This window comes from Octodon degus, unplaced genomic scaffold, assembly GCF_000260255.1.
Source record: "Octodon degus isolate 3935 unplaced genomic scaffold, OctDeg1.0 scaffold00414, whole genome shotgun sequence".
Lineage (NCBI taxonomy): Eukaryota > Metazoa > Chordata > Mammalia > Rodentia > Octodontidae > Octodon > Octodon degus.
In genome coordinates, this window is record NW_004524990.1 from 321,479 (window position 1) to 335,972 (window position 14,494).

Consider the following 14,494-nt stretch of genomic DNA (forward strand, 5'->3'; position numbering starts at 1 on the left):
ATGAAGCTTCTCTTCTGGAGGATTAACAACTTAATTTTGCAGACAAAAAATTAGAGAAAAATTAAGGGCTATAAGGATAGACAACATTTTGGCCCTAGCCTTTCAAGGTCAGTGAGGACTCAAGACATAGGAGAACCTGTACTGTAACATCCTGTAACTCCGTTGCATCCCAAATTTTCTGATCAAGGAGATTATGGGCCACAGAGGAAAGTGATCAATGATGTAGAGTGTGACTAAGGAGAGTCACCTGGAGAGAAAACATTCTGTCAGGCTTTCACAGAGAGCAAATTGGTCAAGCAATGGCCGTGACTCATCCACATGGCTGACCCTGACAAAGGATCTACAAACTGTGGTACAGGGTTCCAGGGTAAATGCTGAAGGGATTTGACTGACTTTGTCAGATACAAAAGTTGCATTTCTTGTTATGTATAACTTCCTTTAACTTGGTCTTAACCATCCAGCAGAAAAGTATGAAAACAAGGTATGAGAAGTAAAGCCATATTAATATGGTGAGCTGTAAAAGGCTCCAGTCAACAACTTCTGGCATTGCCAGTTCTGCAGATAACCCACAGCTATTTCTGGACTCCTGGACTATAATGGATTATTTTGCTGAATTCACACACCTGAAATATTTAAATGGCAATGGAATACCCATATCTGACAAAACTGAACAAAAAAGGGGATACAAATGAAGGACCATTTTGTATCTGTATATACAAAATTGGATAGATATACAGCTACTTTCTCTTAATTCAATAAGAAGAAAGATTTGTACTAATAGTGTTTGCACAGGACATCATGTCTTCATCTTGTAGTATGAACAACCACTACACAAGGACAGCAATATGTAATGTTTTAATTATTGAAACTGTCCTACTAATCAGTTTTGAAATTGTCTCATTGCTATTTGTTTCTCGATAAAATTAATTAAAAGTAAATAAATAAATAATTTATCTTAATTCTCACTGCAATTTCCACCAAATTGTACACTTCCTTCATAAACAGTACATTTAACTTTTTTGAAAATATACAATCAATTTTACTCTTAATACCCCCAAAATGAAGAAAAGCAAACCTCATGATTCATCAGAAAGAACAGAGAACACTTAACTCTCACTCATACTGTGCCTTTCTGTACACATGTCTTGGGGGCAGATGATCCAGTAGTTGCTCTAGGACCTAAGTGCCCTCAGCACTGTCTGAGTCTCATCTACAGCCAGCGCACACAAGCGGAGACTTTGATGGCAGCCTTCCCTTGAGAAAGGGTTTAGCTGTGCATGAAGGGTGTGCACATCCACCCAAAATTTGTGGATTCCACAGGGACAAGGTTGTTGTGTCCTTCTGGAGCTACCTGTGACACCAGGACGGTAGCAGTGGCCTCTTTGCAGGACTCCTTCTCAGGCACATGCTGGCTTCCATGCCAGCTTGCAGAGTCCCCAGCCCAGTTCTCCATGTTCCAGGAGGTCCTACCTCCTTCATTAACTGCTCTGCTTGCAGCACTGGCCATGGAAAGTAGGACCACGCAGCAGCGGGGAATGTGCTCCTCTATGGAGTTACATGGCTAGCCTTTATATTATTATTATTATTTTTATTTTTATTTTCAGGATGATGATGGATTTAATTTTGAGCAGGATTTTCTTAATGTTTTCAAACTGCCTTAGAGCTTTCAATTCTCTCAGATTAATCTACGCATTTTATTGGGAAGATGGTGGGTGTCACTTATTGTCAATATTACCCTTTCTGTTTAGTTAGGATGACTTCCTTCATGTGTTTCCAGTAGGAAGTGTTGCAATTGTGTTCCAAACCCCATTTTGATTCAGCTGAGAACTTGCCCGGAGACAGAGAAGCTCAGGGCAGTGGTTGGCCGTTGCTCTTACTCAGTAAATCCCTCCACAATGCAAATGGGTTCAGTATTGCATCGTGAGGAAAGGTGCCAATGGCATCAGCCAGTTTCTTCCGCATGATTCTCCTCTGTTCACACACACTTCCATTGGAGAAAAAAGTCTGCAGCAGTTGCATTTTCATGGGTGTCCAAATACTTTCCCTGACATGCTTCGGAGTGTGTGAGAAGGCATAGCCTTAGACCACATATAAATCATAACGGACAGTGAATAGGTGACCAAAGTTTCCTCTCTTGCATTTAAATTAACAGTAAAACTTTTGCAGCATCATAGAAGTCCAGCTGTGGGAGCTAAACAGCAATCCCAAGTGACGTCTTAGGGTGAGGGTTAGAGAGGGAATCAGCCTGTCAAGCTCACTGGCCCTGGCAAAAGCCAGCTATTAATCACTTAAGCTGAAGGAAACTACGTCAGACTTCACTTGCTAAAGCATGAAAATCATCCAGGATCAGTAATATTTTCCACCATGCTGATCTGCTTGTGAAAAGAGACTATTCCCTGCTGTGTTCTCACTGGCCCCGTGACTATGTGGTTGGACCATCCAAGCTCGTGTCAAGCTCGCCTTCTGCACCCTCCTTCTTCCCTTGGGCTCTCCATGGGGAACCAGCACATCAGGATTCAGTCCCCAAGCAAGCACCTTCCTCATTATGCAAACCTTGGCTGAACAAAGTGGCGGGACCTTCCGTGTCCCTGAATGAGGACAGGGAATCCTTTGGTCCTGGGGCAGAGGGGTTTACTAAATTCCACTTTCACACTGGGACCACCTAAGTCATGTAATACCACATGGAGAACCATGTGCTGATCACACAGGTTATCCTCTCTGGGGACAGCGTCTACCTGGTGTTTGCCTGTGCTCAGAGGTAGCTAGGAGGACCGGAGGTGGATTGAGCTGCTACATGGATTCTGCACCTTGCAGCAATGTTTTAGGAGCGGTTCTCATTGTTTATTTCATCTTTCACCATCCAAGCGAAATTATTCCCTACACACTAGAGCTCTCATAAAGCAATGCCTTAGGATCCAGCCGGGCTCCCTCCACCGGAAATACAAAGTGAATATCTTTGTACTGCTGTGAGGGCTTCTATTATTTTTAAGTTAATGCCAAATCAGTATGTTTAATATTTTCACAAATAATTATGTATTATATGCATCTTTACAGTTCTCTCATCAATCAGAAAAAAAAATCAATACATAGAAACAGTGGTGTAATCTGGATTTGAACTTGTAGATTTAAATCCCTGAGTGTAAAGCTCAAAATAAAAAGTAATGTTTCACAGCAACGCAGATAAATATACAAATGTTCTTAAATATGTGTCCATGATGTTTGTTATATTTCTTTTACATTATAACAGTACCAGAAAAAAGTTACAAGCTCTTTTCTTCTCTATTACTGTGTCTATACCTGAATGTGTCTAATTCCTGCATTCCAGGATATATATTTAAGATGTACGCATTGCAAATTTAACATGTGCTGTGATGCTGCAATTATCAGCCAGTATTCTTGAATACACATTTAATTCTCAAACTGGACTTGCAGAACTGTTATCTGTATTCTAGGGAAATTAATAATGTATATCCTGTAGGAATTGAATATGAACATATTGAGAATAAAATTAAAACACTCTGTTACTATTTTCTATATACAACACTACTCTGGAACACGCCTTTCATTGCCTTCAGCACGTCCTTGTTCCTGAAGCTGTAGATGACAGGATTGAGGCTGGGTGTGAGGATGGTGTAGAATATGGCCAGTAACTTGTCCTGGCCCGGAGTGTGGTAGGACCTAGGCCTCATGTACATGAAAATAAACGGCCCATAGTACATGACAACCACAACCATGTGGAAGGAGCAGGTGGAGAAGGACTTTCTCCTGGCCTCTGATGACTTGCTTTGCAAGACAGTATGTAAAATTTTGGCATAAGATACAGAGATCATGGAAAAAGGAATCAACAAGAAAATAATGGCACTGACATCAACCCCTCGCTCATAGCGTGATGTGTCCACGCAGGAGAGCTTCACCAAGGCAGGGACTTCACAGAAGTAGTGGTCGATCACCCTGGGCTCACAGAAGGGGAAGTGGAGCACATAGGCCGTGTGCACAGTGGAGTTGAGGGTGCCCACCAGCCAGGCCCCCGCGGCCAGCAGCACACTGACTCTGTCACTCATGAGCATGGCATAGCGCAGGGGGTGGCAGATGGCCACATAGCGATCATATGACATGGCCGCTAGGAGAAGGCACTCGCCACCGAGCAGTATGAGGGACAGGAAGACCTGGAATCCACAGCCTGCAAAGGAGATCGTCCTGGTGCCAGACAGGAAGTTGGAGACCATCTTGGGGACAATGTTGGAAACGTGCAAGATGTCCATGAGGGAGAGATGGCTGAGCAGGAAGTACATGGGGGAGTGGAGGCGGGAGTCGCTGCGGATGAGCAGGATCAGGAGGGCGTTTTCTGCCAGGGTCAGGACGAAAATGACGCACAGGGAGGAGAAGGCGACCAGGCTGGTTCGCGAGGAGGAGAACAGCCCCACGAGGGTGAAGTCGCTGATGGACGTCTGATTCATGTGCCTCATCCTGAATCCTCAGTGTTGACCTTTGAGAAGAATATTCCAGGGCTGGGGAAATAGCTCGGTGGTCTAAGCGCATGCCTGGCAAGTACAAGCACCTGCGTTCGATCGTTGGTATTATATGCCTTGCTGGCTCCGGAACCCTGTGAACCCTGTGCCTGTCACCACGACCAGGCGTGATGATGCACGCACATTATCCCAGCACTATAGAGGCTGAGACAGGACAATCACTACACATCAGAGCTGCTTAGGGGATCCTGCACTAAATAAATAAATAAATAAATAAATAAATTATTAAAAATAAAAAAGAATAACCATAACTCATGCATTGACTACAGCCAATTTCATAGTTGCTTAATTAATTAGAAGTGGTAAAAATAGTTATACATCAACCATCTCTGCATCTGTATGCATAACAAAATGAAAGTTGGTTCTATTTCTTTTGTAATCAGCATCAGAGGCTTCTCAATGTTTGAACGGGGGTGTTGTAAAAGACAGACAAGTAGTTGCTTGAATCCAGTGATGACATTAATACGTTGAGGCTTCCTGGCTCCATGTGGCATCCCTTGCGCTTTGCCAGAGTCCAGTCTTCACCAAGCAGCCCGGCAGGGCAGTCCGCCCGCCTCTCCCTCACGTAGTCTGACTGCTGCCCTCCGATCCCAGCTGTCTGGACAGCCTTACTAGTCTCAACTTTTATCTTTTCCTGGCCAGTCTGTTCCACCCAAACAGCACGCAGTACACGGAGGCCCAGGGTGTGGCCCCTGCTCTGGCCCCACCTTGCTCCCTGTAGCAGAGGGGGCACAGTGAGAGTCGCTCCGTGGGTGCAGCCAGCCCAGGCTTGTCTGCTCTTCTGAGGCTGCAATGCATGAGCTACAGAATGTGACGCTTGTGCAGTTTTTTCATTCATGTCAAACTTTAATGAAATATATATTTTTCTAAATATCCCAATGTGAATAAGTAGAAAAACTACAAAATCTAGCCTAGCCTGTGTTTGCTGTTTAAAGCATCAGTTATAAATTAATAGTGAAAAATCAAAGAATTGGCTCAATTTCAGCCCAGAGTCCATCTTTAGAAATATATTTTATTTTTTCGTGCTATATGATTTAAAAATGCAATAAAATAATTGAATATTTGTCTTTAATTTTAATACATGGAGATGCAATTTGAAAATTCCAATCAGAAATTACAAATATAGTATTTGGCTAACAACTATGAATTGAAATGATGCAACTTGGGCCAGGGGGATGGCTCAGTCGAATAAGTGCTTCCTTGGCAAGCGCAAGGGTCTGAGTTCAATCCCTGTTTCTGAAAAAAAAAAAAAAAAGAAAGAAAGAAAGAAAAGAAAAGAAATGATGCCGGTATTTAACACGTGGTGCAAAGCTGCTTTGAAGGGAGCAGCTACTGCTTAGCTTCGCTGACCACCTCTTCATGCTTATATCTGCTGATCTAAACAACTAGTTTGAAGGCAGCAATGCAAAATAGAACCACCCTGTTGAATTCCGACCATCTTGCTTCTTGAAATTCTGCATTGTTTCTAATGTTTTATTATTTTGTATTTCTTTAAAATAAAACTTAAAAATAAATAAATAAAACCTACTCAGGGCTTCCTGATCTTATGGATGGAGTGGCTCTGCACTCTCGTGTTCAGCCCCCATGTCACAGTGCCCTGGTCTCGATTCCCAACACTCCACTGAGCTCGCTCTTTGCTGGGAATGACTAACAGGGCAAGCACGACTGTCTCACAGCATCTCCTCCAAGGAGGAACAAGCGTCACAGGGCCTCTCGCTCTCCGCAGACTCTCCTCTGAAAGGTCTATCGTTTGTTCTGCTTTCAGTCTAGGTTTAGGAAGTGCCCTGCATGTCCGCTTTCACTGACCTTGGCTTACCTAGACCTCAGGACTCATTAGACAGCTGAAAGTCTCAGGCCTTCGGCCACATTCTGCTGGAAGGCTCGCTAAGGATCCTGCTGCCGGACGTGGATGTGTCACACTGATCGTTCAATCCTGTGATATTGCTTAACCTTATAATTTTGACTGTAAGATTTGAACAAAAAAATGCTATTAATTCTCCTCAAAATTATTATGACAAGAATTGTATATTTAGCACTCTTGAAACATTCATGCTACATGCTCTGGTATATCGTGTACTACAGGAAAGAGGCAACTTATTCTTAAAAGTGTCTATCTGCTGTTAAAATTAATGACCCCCTTGACATCATTAATGTTGACTTCTACAGAATATTACAAATGGGATATTTCTTGAGTGAGCTGGTGACTAACAGACTAGGCCAAGCTGGCGTTTGCTCCTGATTCCCCGGCTTACTCAGGAATTACTTGGGGAAGCAGGTGCAGAGATCTGATTTGATGTAAATGTAGGTTCTTGTCTGTCTGCTCTTGCTGCCAGGAGAAGCGGAGGCTTCCAGGAGCCCGCAGGGCCTGGTGCCACTTCCACCCTTGCCGCCCTCCCGCTACACTCTCCCCCGCCCCCTTTTTCTTCCTTTCTTTCCTCTTTTTCTGCTTTTTAGTTGACATTTTCAGATGGAAAGTGTCAGTGCTCAGATTTGAACTAAAAAACTGTATATGTTTGACACTTGAAATATATGCCACTTTGTTGGACTCTTGTCAAATGTATGCAAGTCAGTTTTCTGAAACATAGAAGTGAAAAGTTTTAAAAATATAGATTTAATATAACCGTGCACTAAATGAAGTGATAGGTAGTAGGGTACGATAAGTATATAACACTTTTACTCACTTAAGTACATGCTTTAAAATTTTCCAAGTAATTATACTAAGAAAATAGCACCATAAATAATTTATTTCGCAATTTTTAGAAAGTGAATTAAAACATAAAATTTGAAAAAATGAAGTACTTTTTAGTGCATTTATTTGAAATTTTCATATAATAAATCAAACACAAAAATACACTGCATCTGAAAACAATTTCTAATGCATTTAAATGCATTGTAATGTTTTCCAAATAAAATACAGACATTTCATAACACAATACCAACACCTATGGCCACACACATAAGAACCTGGCACTGGCAAATACTCAGACAACATAACTAAAATTATTTCTGTTTTTACTGTATTACTGTATACTGTAATACGGTCATGATGATGAGTCTCATTTTTTACATTCTTTATTTAGGCATTTGAAGTGTCATTTCTAACTAGGAGAGCTAGAGTTGAGAACATCATAGAATGCACCTGACTAAAACCTACTGAAGTGAACTTAAGTCTGTAGGCTTTATGTAACCCCCACACATTGTGGTGAAAGCTTTCTGAGGGAGGAAGACGTATGAGTCTGCAGGACACTCGGGTAGGCTTTCTCCGCGCTGACACGCAGAGCCCTGAGAGGGTGCCGCTGGGCTCCTCCTGCTACAGTGAGTCCCTTCTGCACAGCGCCAGCCTTCACTGTTTAGTGAATACTTTACCTTTGTAGCTCTTCACAGGGCTCCACGTAGTACATGTAATTACAGGTAGTCTATCACCCCTGAGAAACGCTGCCACATTTAGCACCACATACCTGAAAAGCCCCTTTTGGTTTCCCAAGTTGCTTTCCAAGTCTGAGGGCTACACTAGGTGCAGGAACTGGAACCCGAGCCCTTGTACAAGTATTGTCTAAGCACTAGCAGACACTCGGCACCAGCATGCCCATTCCCCATGTGGGCGCTCTCCGGCTGGTGCTGCTCTGCCACCACTCAGATGCTGGACATATGAGGAGACCCCCAGACTAAGGTGCCAGTGATGGCTACCGTGAGCTGCACCAGGCCACACTGGGGCCAGCAGTGGGACAGGACTCCACGAGTGCTGCAGTCCAGCCAGCTCCACCAGGCACTTCCTGTGTTCTGCTGCAATTTTCCTGTCTGTGCCATCCCTCTCAGGACTACAAGTCCAGCCACCTTACAGAGACAGCCTGAGGATCCTCAAGTCACTTTGCCATGTAGCCTGCCACCACTGGGCCCCAGCATTTCCTGCTAGTGGGGCCCAAACTCACCATTCCCTACTAGCCCTCCACTAACCCTACTCCTCACAAGGACCTCAGGAATTCTCCTCAGTCTCTAACCTACCTGGAAGAGCAGCCTGCAGGCCTGGTGCTTGGTGATCCTCAGTTGCTTGTTGCCCCCACAAATGTGGACAGCAGACTTGACCCCATTGTCCTAGCGTGACATCAGCTACAACCTGCCCCCGTACACCTGCCAGTTCCTAGCCTTTGTGTCTCCTAACAATTGAGCACCAGCTCCATGTGCAGTTCAGAGTAGAAATATAATCTCATCCTTGGCTTGTCCCGTGCTTCCCTTCCACGCACGCAACACTATCTGCATGTTGCTCTTCCATCAGTCCCTCTCACAGGCTTCGCCCTGCCATCTGGCCCTGTGATCCCCGTGGTCCTGGTGGATGGAAACACCCCTCCCACGATCCGTCAGTCTCCCGGCACGAAGCAGGCTCACTCACGCACATGAACCCACCATTGTGTGCTCAGAGGACAAGCATCTGCACATCTCTGTGTTCTGGAGGGTGGCGACAACGGTCCCGGGACCGGCAGCACGGACCTCCTCCTGCCATCGCCCCCTTCTTTAGCACCTGGCCACGAGGACGCCTGTTCCCTCAGTGTCCCATGAGGACGCACCTCGGAGACCAGAAACCCACAGCGGGAGCCACCAGGCCATTAGCTGCTGACCACGCGGCAGCTGAGCCCTGACTCTGCCGGAATCGGCCCTGCCTCCACTAATGGCTTCAGAATGGCCCCTCACTTTACTGATTAAAATAAATTGTATAATCTGTACTTTGCATTTACACCATGATATTGTAGGATATTGGTTGATAAAAAATGGGCAGCAATGTGAACATCACACATAATTAATCTTTGGGAATAAAAGAAGTATAATAATTAAGCCAAGATGTTTCATACAATAGAATTTTATTAACTTTATTCCTGCCTTGTACATTACCTCTCGAAGCATGTAAAATTGATATGAAATTTCCCGCATGATATTTGCTTCATGTGGAGCACAGAACCGAATCGCCTCTGATGATGCACCTACTAGCTGTAAGCGCTGGGAGATTAAAGAGTACGTCCTTTCCTGGTGGAGGAAGGCAGCGAGGAGTCCGTGGGCGCTGGAGAGGCTGAGCTGCGGGGCGCAGCAGCTAGCGAGGCAGGCAGCTGTCCTTCCTGGCTTTGCCTGGAAGACAAGGACGGATCCCGGGGACGCGGAACCCAACGTGAGGCAGCTTAGATAGGGCTTGTTAGCATCTATCTGCAGCAAAAGACAACGGGATTAAGATGAACTCAGTCTGCAGATAGCGGCCAGGAGGACGCACAGTGCTGCTGGGGAGGGCTTGGCTGCTCCATGCCGGTGTCCTGAGTCCCCAGGACGAGATGCCACAGCCCTGTGGGAGCCGCGTCTCCGCAGCGCCCTCTGCAGGGGGAAGGACACCATGCACTCTTCCTGCCAGACTTAGTGTGGATGGCCTTGGCCAGGAAGGGCGCGGGAAAGGAGCGCAGGAGTGAACACGCAGCGGGGGCGCGCATGTGCACACAGGCCTTTAGCTGCAGGAGATGTTTGGGGCACAGGAGTGGAGCCGCAGAGGACAGCTGCCGCCCTGCACACGCAGGCCCAGGTGTGCACCGCAGTTCACACGAGTATGAGCCACTCAGAAAACCAGCTGCAAAAGCAAACTGTGTAATGGTGGATAAATCCATGCATACATAATTATATATATTTAAAGATACATTAGTTAATATTAAAATCAAAAGTCAGTAGGTGTAAAACAAGAACTATACTCCTACGTTGACAGAAAATACGATGTTTTACTATTGTCATGCAGTTCATGGTACAAGTGACATGAATGTCATGACTTACCACGAGCTGTCCACGAGAAGAGAGGAAACGAGATCTGAGTGCATGCTTCATACACGCTGCAAGGGCTTGTTAAACTTCATAGCTCGCATAGAACATTCCTGTGCGCTCATCATAGCATAGAGCACCTTAAAGTTCTGTGCATTTAGTGGGAGCGCATCAGAAGTCTTGCATCAGCTTCCACTAAGGACTTCATAATTAAGATGAAAAACTACATTCTTACGAGTTTGGTTTTCCCAGTATTATATGTATTAGAAATTAATTATTATCAGCAGGAACCTCAACAAGCCACTTATTTTGAAAGAAGGAAAGAAGTTTGGTTGTTTTTCCAGTCAAACAAAGAAAATACCGTGTGGGCATAAGACAGAAAAAAGGGGAGATGCAGAGCAGAAGCGCAATTCCCATCATCTTTTAGCCAGGGGATTGCTTCCGAGCACACTCTTCAAGGCCTTCAGCACGTCCTTGTTCCTGAAGCTGTAGATGACGGGGTTGAGGCTGGGTGTGAGGATGGTGTAGAATATGGCCAGGAACTTGTCCTGGCCCGGAGTGTGGTAGGACTTAGGCCTCATGTACGTGAAAATAAACGGCCCATAGTACATGACAACCACAACCATGTGGAAGGAGCAGGTGGAGAAGGACTTTCTCCTGGCCTCAGATGACTTGGTTTTCAGCACAGTGAGAAGAATTTGTACATAGGAGGCAGAAATTAAGGAAAAAGGAACCAACAGGAAAATAATTTCGCTTGCATAGGCGCTTTGTTCATAGTTTGATGTGTCCTCACAGGACAGCTTCAGCATGGCAGGGACTTCACAGAAGAAGTGGTCAATGGCCCTTGAGTGACAGAAGGGAAAGTGTAGGGCATACGCTGTGTGCACAGTGGAGTTGAGGGTGCCCACCAGCCAGGCCCCCGCGGCCAGCAGCACACTGACTCTGTCACTCATGAACGTGGCATAGCGCAGGGGGTGGCAGATGGCCACATAGCGATCATATGACATGGCCGCGAGGAGAAGGCACTCACCACCGAGCAGGGTGAGGGACAGGAAGATCTGGAATCCACAGCCTGCAAAGGAGATCGTCCTGGTGCCAGACAGGAAGTTGGAGACCATCTTGGGGACGATGTTGGAAACGTGCAAGATGTCCATGAGGGAGAGATGGCTGAGCAGGAAGTACATGGGGGAGTGGAGGCGGGAGTCGCTGCGGATGAGCAGGATCAGGAGGGCGTTTTCTGCCAGGGTCAGGACGAAAATGACGCACAGGGAGGAGAAGGAGACCAGGCTGGTTCGCGAGGAGGAGAACAGCCCCACGAGGGTGAAGTCGCTGCTGGACGTCTGATTCTCATCCCTCATCCTGCGTTTCTGTGTTTTATCCAAAAATAAAATGTAAAGGATAAGAATTAGTTAAATGGTAACCTCATTTACATGGGTCTATGTAACATACATGCACTTGTGCCGTATTCTGCATGCACCCCCAGCTCTATCAGACAGGTTTATGACAGCAACGATTTCAGGATGGGTGTTTGTTCCTTTCCCTGACCTGGTGAGGTTTAGCATCCTGAATGCACCCCGAGCTCCCACGCGAGGCTCCAGGTCCTGATTCATTCTGTAGCTCTACTCTCTTGTCCTTTCTCAGGGGAGGCCTGGGCCAGGCTCAGTTTGCCCTCTTTTAACCTGTTGACCCCTGACTCTACCTGACTCCCCTCACTTGTATCATACTTAGTTGTAAACCAGAGTTGTGTATATTCCTGTCTGTGAGACTCTACAGCAGAATTTTTATCTCATTCTCAAATATATTTTCTCTATTCCCTGGTTAAAACCAAATGCCTATCACATAACTTGGCTCAGAAGTTCGCTTCAATGACACTAGTTCAATTAATGAACAAAATAAGGACTTTCTCTTGACCTGTTTGAGAGGGTGGTTCTCACTTCATGCTCTTGCCCTACACTAAAAATAAATAGTTTCTTTATTCACTCATGATTGATAGAAATCTGCACACTGTATCTAAGATCTAGCTGTCCTAGCGTCTACTGCTAGCAATGAGCACCACCATGCCTGCCCATAGGTTGGTCTTCACGCTTTTATCAAGATAGCTGTAAGGAACGTACGTGGTTCTCACGCAGTGTTTGGAATGTTTTGTGCAATCACCCTTTTATCTCCATAGCAGGTGTGCTATTTTGCATTTCTTTTAAGACAAAATTAAGTGTAAGGATTCAAAGCTAAGTGGATCAAACTTGAGAACAAAGTGTTTAGTGGAGTAATTAGAAAACACAAGATGAAATAAAGAGTGGTTTCTCATATAGAGAGAGTGAGACAGAGAGAGAGAGAGAGAGAGAGAGAGAGAGAGAGAGAGATAAAACATATAAAAACAAAGTAGTAAGAAATCCAACTCCCAAATTACCTGCGCTATTTAAAAATATATTTAACACATACATAATATTCTGTTTTATTTGTAAGCTTCTTTTAGTTCACAGACAAAAATATTGAGTTATTTATGTTATTTTCTGTAAGATAATCTTAACTTTCTTTTCTTTCTTATGGATTTGGTACATGTACAGCATCTCGCTATGCAGCTTGAACTCATAGAGACCATCCTGTTTGAGTCTTGGGCCCATACTAAGTTCGATTAAATACTTACTCCAAGAGCAATTCATTTATTCATATGGGCTCAGGTCTAACTGTAATGGAAATATTTATCAATGACTCCATTTGTGCTATCTTATTTGCTTTTAAGTTTTACAGAGTTTACGCATTCTCTAGAACCACATCCCACTCTCCTTGGCTGAAACCCACCCATACTGTGCTTCTTGTTCCCTCTGGCACCATCTTACACTGCACACTTCCTTCCCTGGGACATTTAAAGTCTTCAGTCATGTCTTGTAAAGCTTTGCACCATCGTGAAGGGTCTTAAGTTAACCCCATGACATAGAACTGGTCAATTTCACCTTTGGTGCCAAGCAGTATTTCCTGGACTTTGGACGCAGTTTATACTGGAAGCAAATGGCAGGCTCTTGCAGCTTGATCCTAAGCTGCAAAGACCAGCTGAGTCAGAAACCACACGCACAGCTCTTCCCTGTGTCCAGTCGCTTTTCCCATTCGGCTTTAAATATTTCATATTGACAGTGTTAATGCTGGTAGATAGCTCACACACACACTTCCCACCAGTATCTGACCTGTAAGACTGAGGGCCTTCTGCCGGGGAGAGCCCCGGCTCAGAGGAGTGTGGCCTCCCTCTCCCCTGACCACAGGGTAGGCTCGTCCTCTGATTTCAGTGTTCTCAAAAACGGGAGACGTCCGGCAAGAGTCACTTCCTGCTATTTTCAAGGCTTCCGCTCAACCAGATGTGCTGAGCCCTGTCCACATCAACTTGCATAAGACTCAGGCAGCCCCGTGCTGTGAGGGAGTCAGCAGGGCATCAGACCAGGGCTGCGTCTTGGGGGCTGCAGAGTTGGGGCTAATTGCCAGAGGTGCATGCTGTTGCTCACTGTTCCAGCCAGGGTGGCTCTGGGCATATGTGTCCCAGAGGCTGCATGTTTGTACCAGCCAGAGTGTGGGTCTCCTGGCCCCTCAGATGGAGCACAACACAGAAGCGCTGTGCCGTCTGCCTGCCCACCCGCCTCAGCCTTGCCGTCCCTAGTCCTGTCAAACATCACAGAATGGATGAATTGCTGCATATCTTTTGGTGGTGGAAGGTGAGGTTGAAGGCTACAAAAAGACCAAAGAGGCCATTTGGTGATGAAGAAACTAAAGGCCTGGAAGGACATGAATAAGCTTTCTGCAGCTCAGGAAAAGAAAGTGGGGAAGGGCAAGATGAGAACTCTCTGTCATACCGCCTGCAGGGGACACTGCACCGGCTCTAGTGAAGACAAGAGCAACATCAAGGCCCTTGGAAATTTCCAGTGCATGACTCTGCTTAGCATAAGGAAGTGGAATATTTTGAAACTTGCTCCAGGCAGGAATGTGGAGCACTGCTGCATTTGTGCTGAAAGTGCTGTCTGGGAATTAGGAGTCGGACAGCACTTGGCCCAGAGCACAACTGTTGCTCAAGAGTCACTGTCCCCTGTTGTGTACAGGTGGTCATACAGACCTGAGAAGACTCTTGCCAGATTGAGGGAGCCACAGAGCCCTGTGAGCGCCACACAAGAAGATGCATCATGGAGTTCTGAGGGAGAATCCTC

At 45.5% G+C, this 14,494-nt stretch overlaps 2 protein-coding genes across 2 annotated transcripts; both read right to left on the reverse strand.

Annotated features, from left to right (window-relative positions):
* Window positions 1–3,524: 3,524 nt before the first annotated feature.
* Window positions 3,525–4,466, reverse strand: LOC101563125 (olfactory receptor 2AJ1-like). The gene has a single exon (XM_004648451.1). The coding sequence runs from the start codon at window positions 4,464–4,466 to the stop codon at window positions 3,525–3,527; it is 942 nt and encodes a 313-aa protein (XP_004648508.1).
* Window positions 4,467–10,726: 6,260 nt separating this feature from the next.
* Window positions 10,727–11,668, reverse strand: LOC101565899 (olfactory receptor 2AJ1-like). The gene has a single exon (XM_004648458.1). The coding sequence runs from the start codon at window positions 11,666–11,668 to the stop codon at window positions 10,727–10,729; it is 942 nt and encodes a 313-aa protein (XP_004648515.1).
* Between the last annotated feature and the right edge of the window lie 2,826 nt (window positions 11,669–14,494).

Coding starts and splice junctions, on each gene's coding strand:
- LOC101563125 (XM_004648451.1), bottom strand. CDS start 4,466: ATGAGGCACATGAATCAGACGTCCATCAGCGACTTCACCCTCGTGGGG.
- LOC101565899 (XM_004648458.1), bottom strand. CDS start 11,668: ATGAGGGATGAGAATCAGACGTCCAGCAGCGACTTCACCCTCGTGGGG.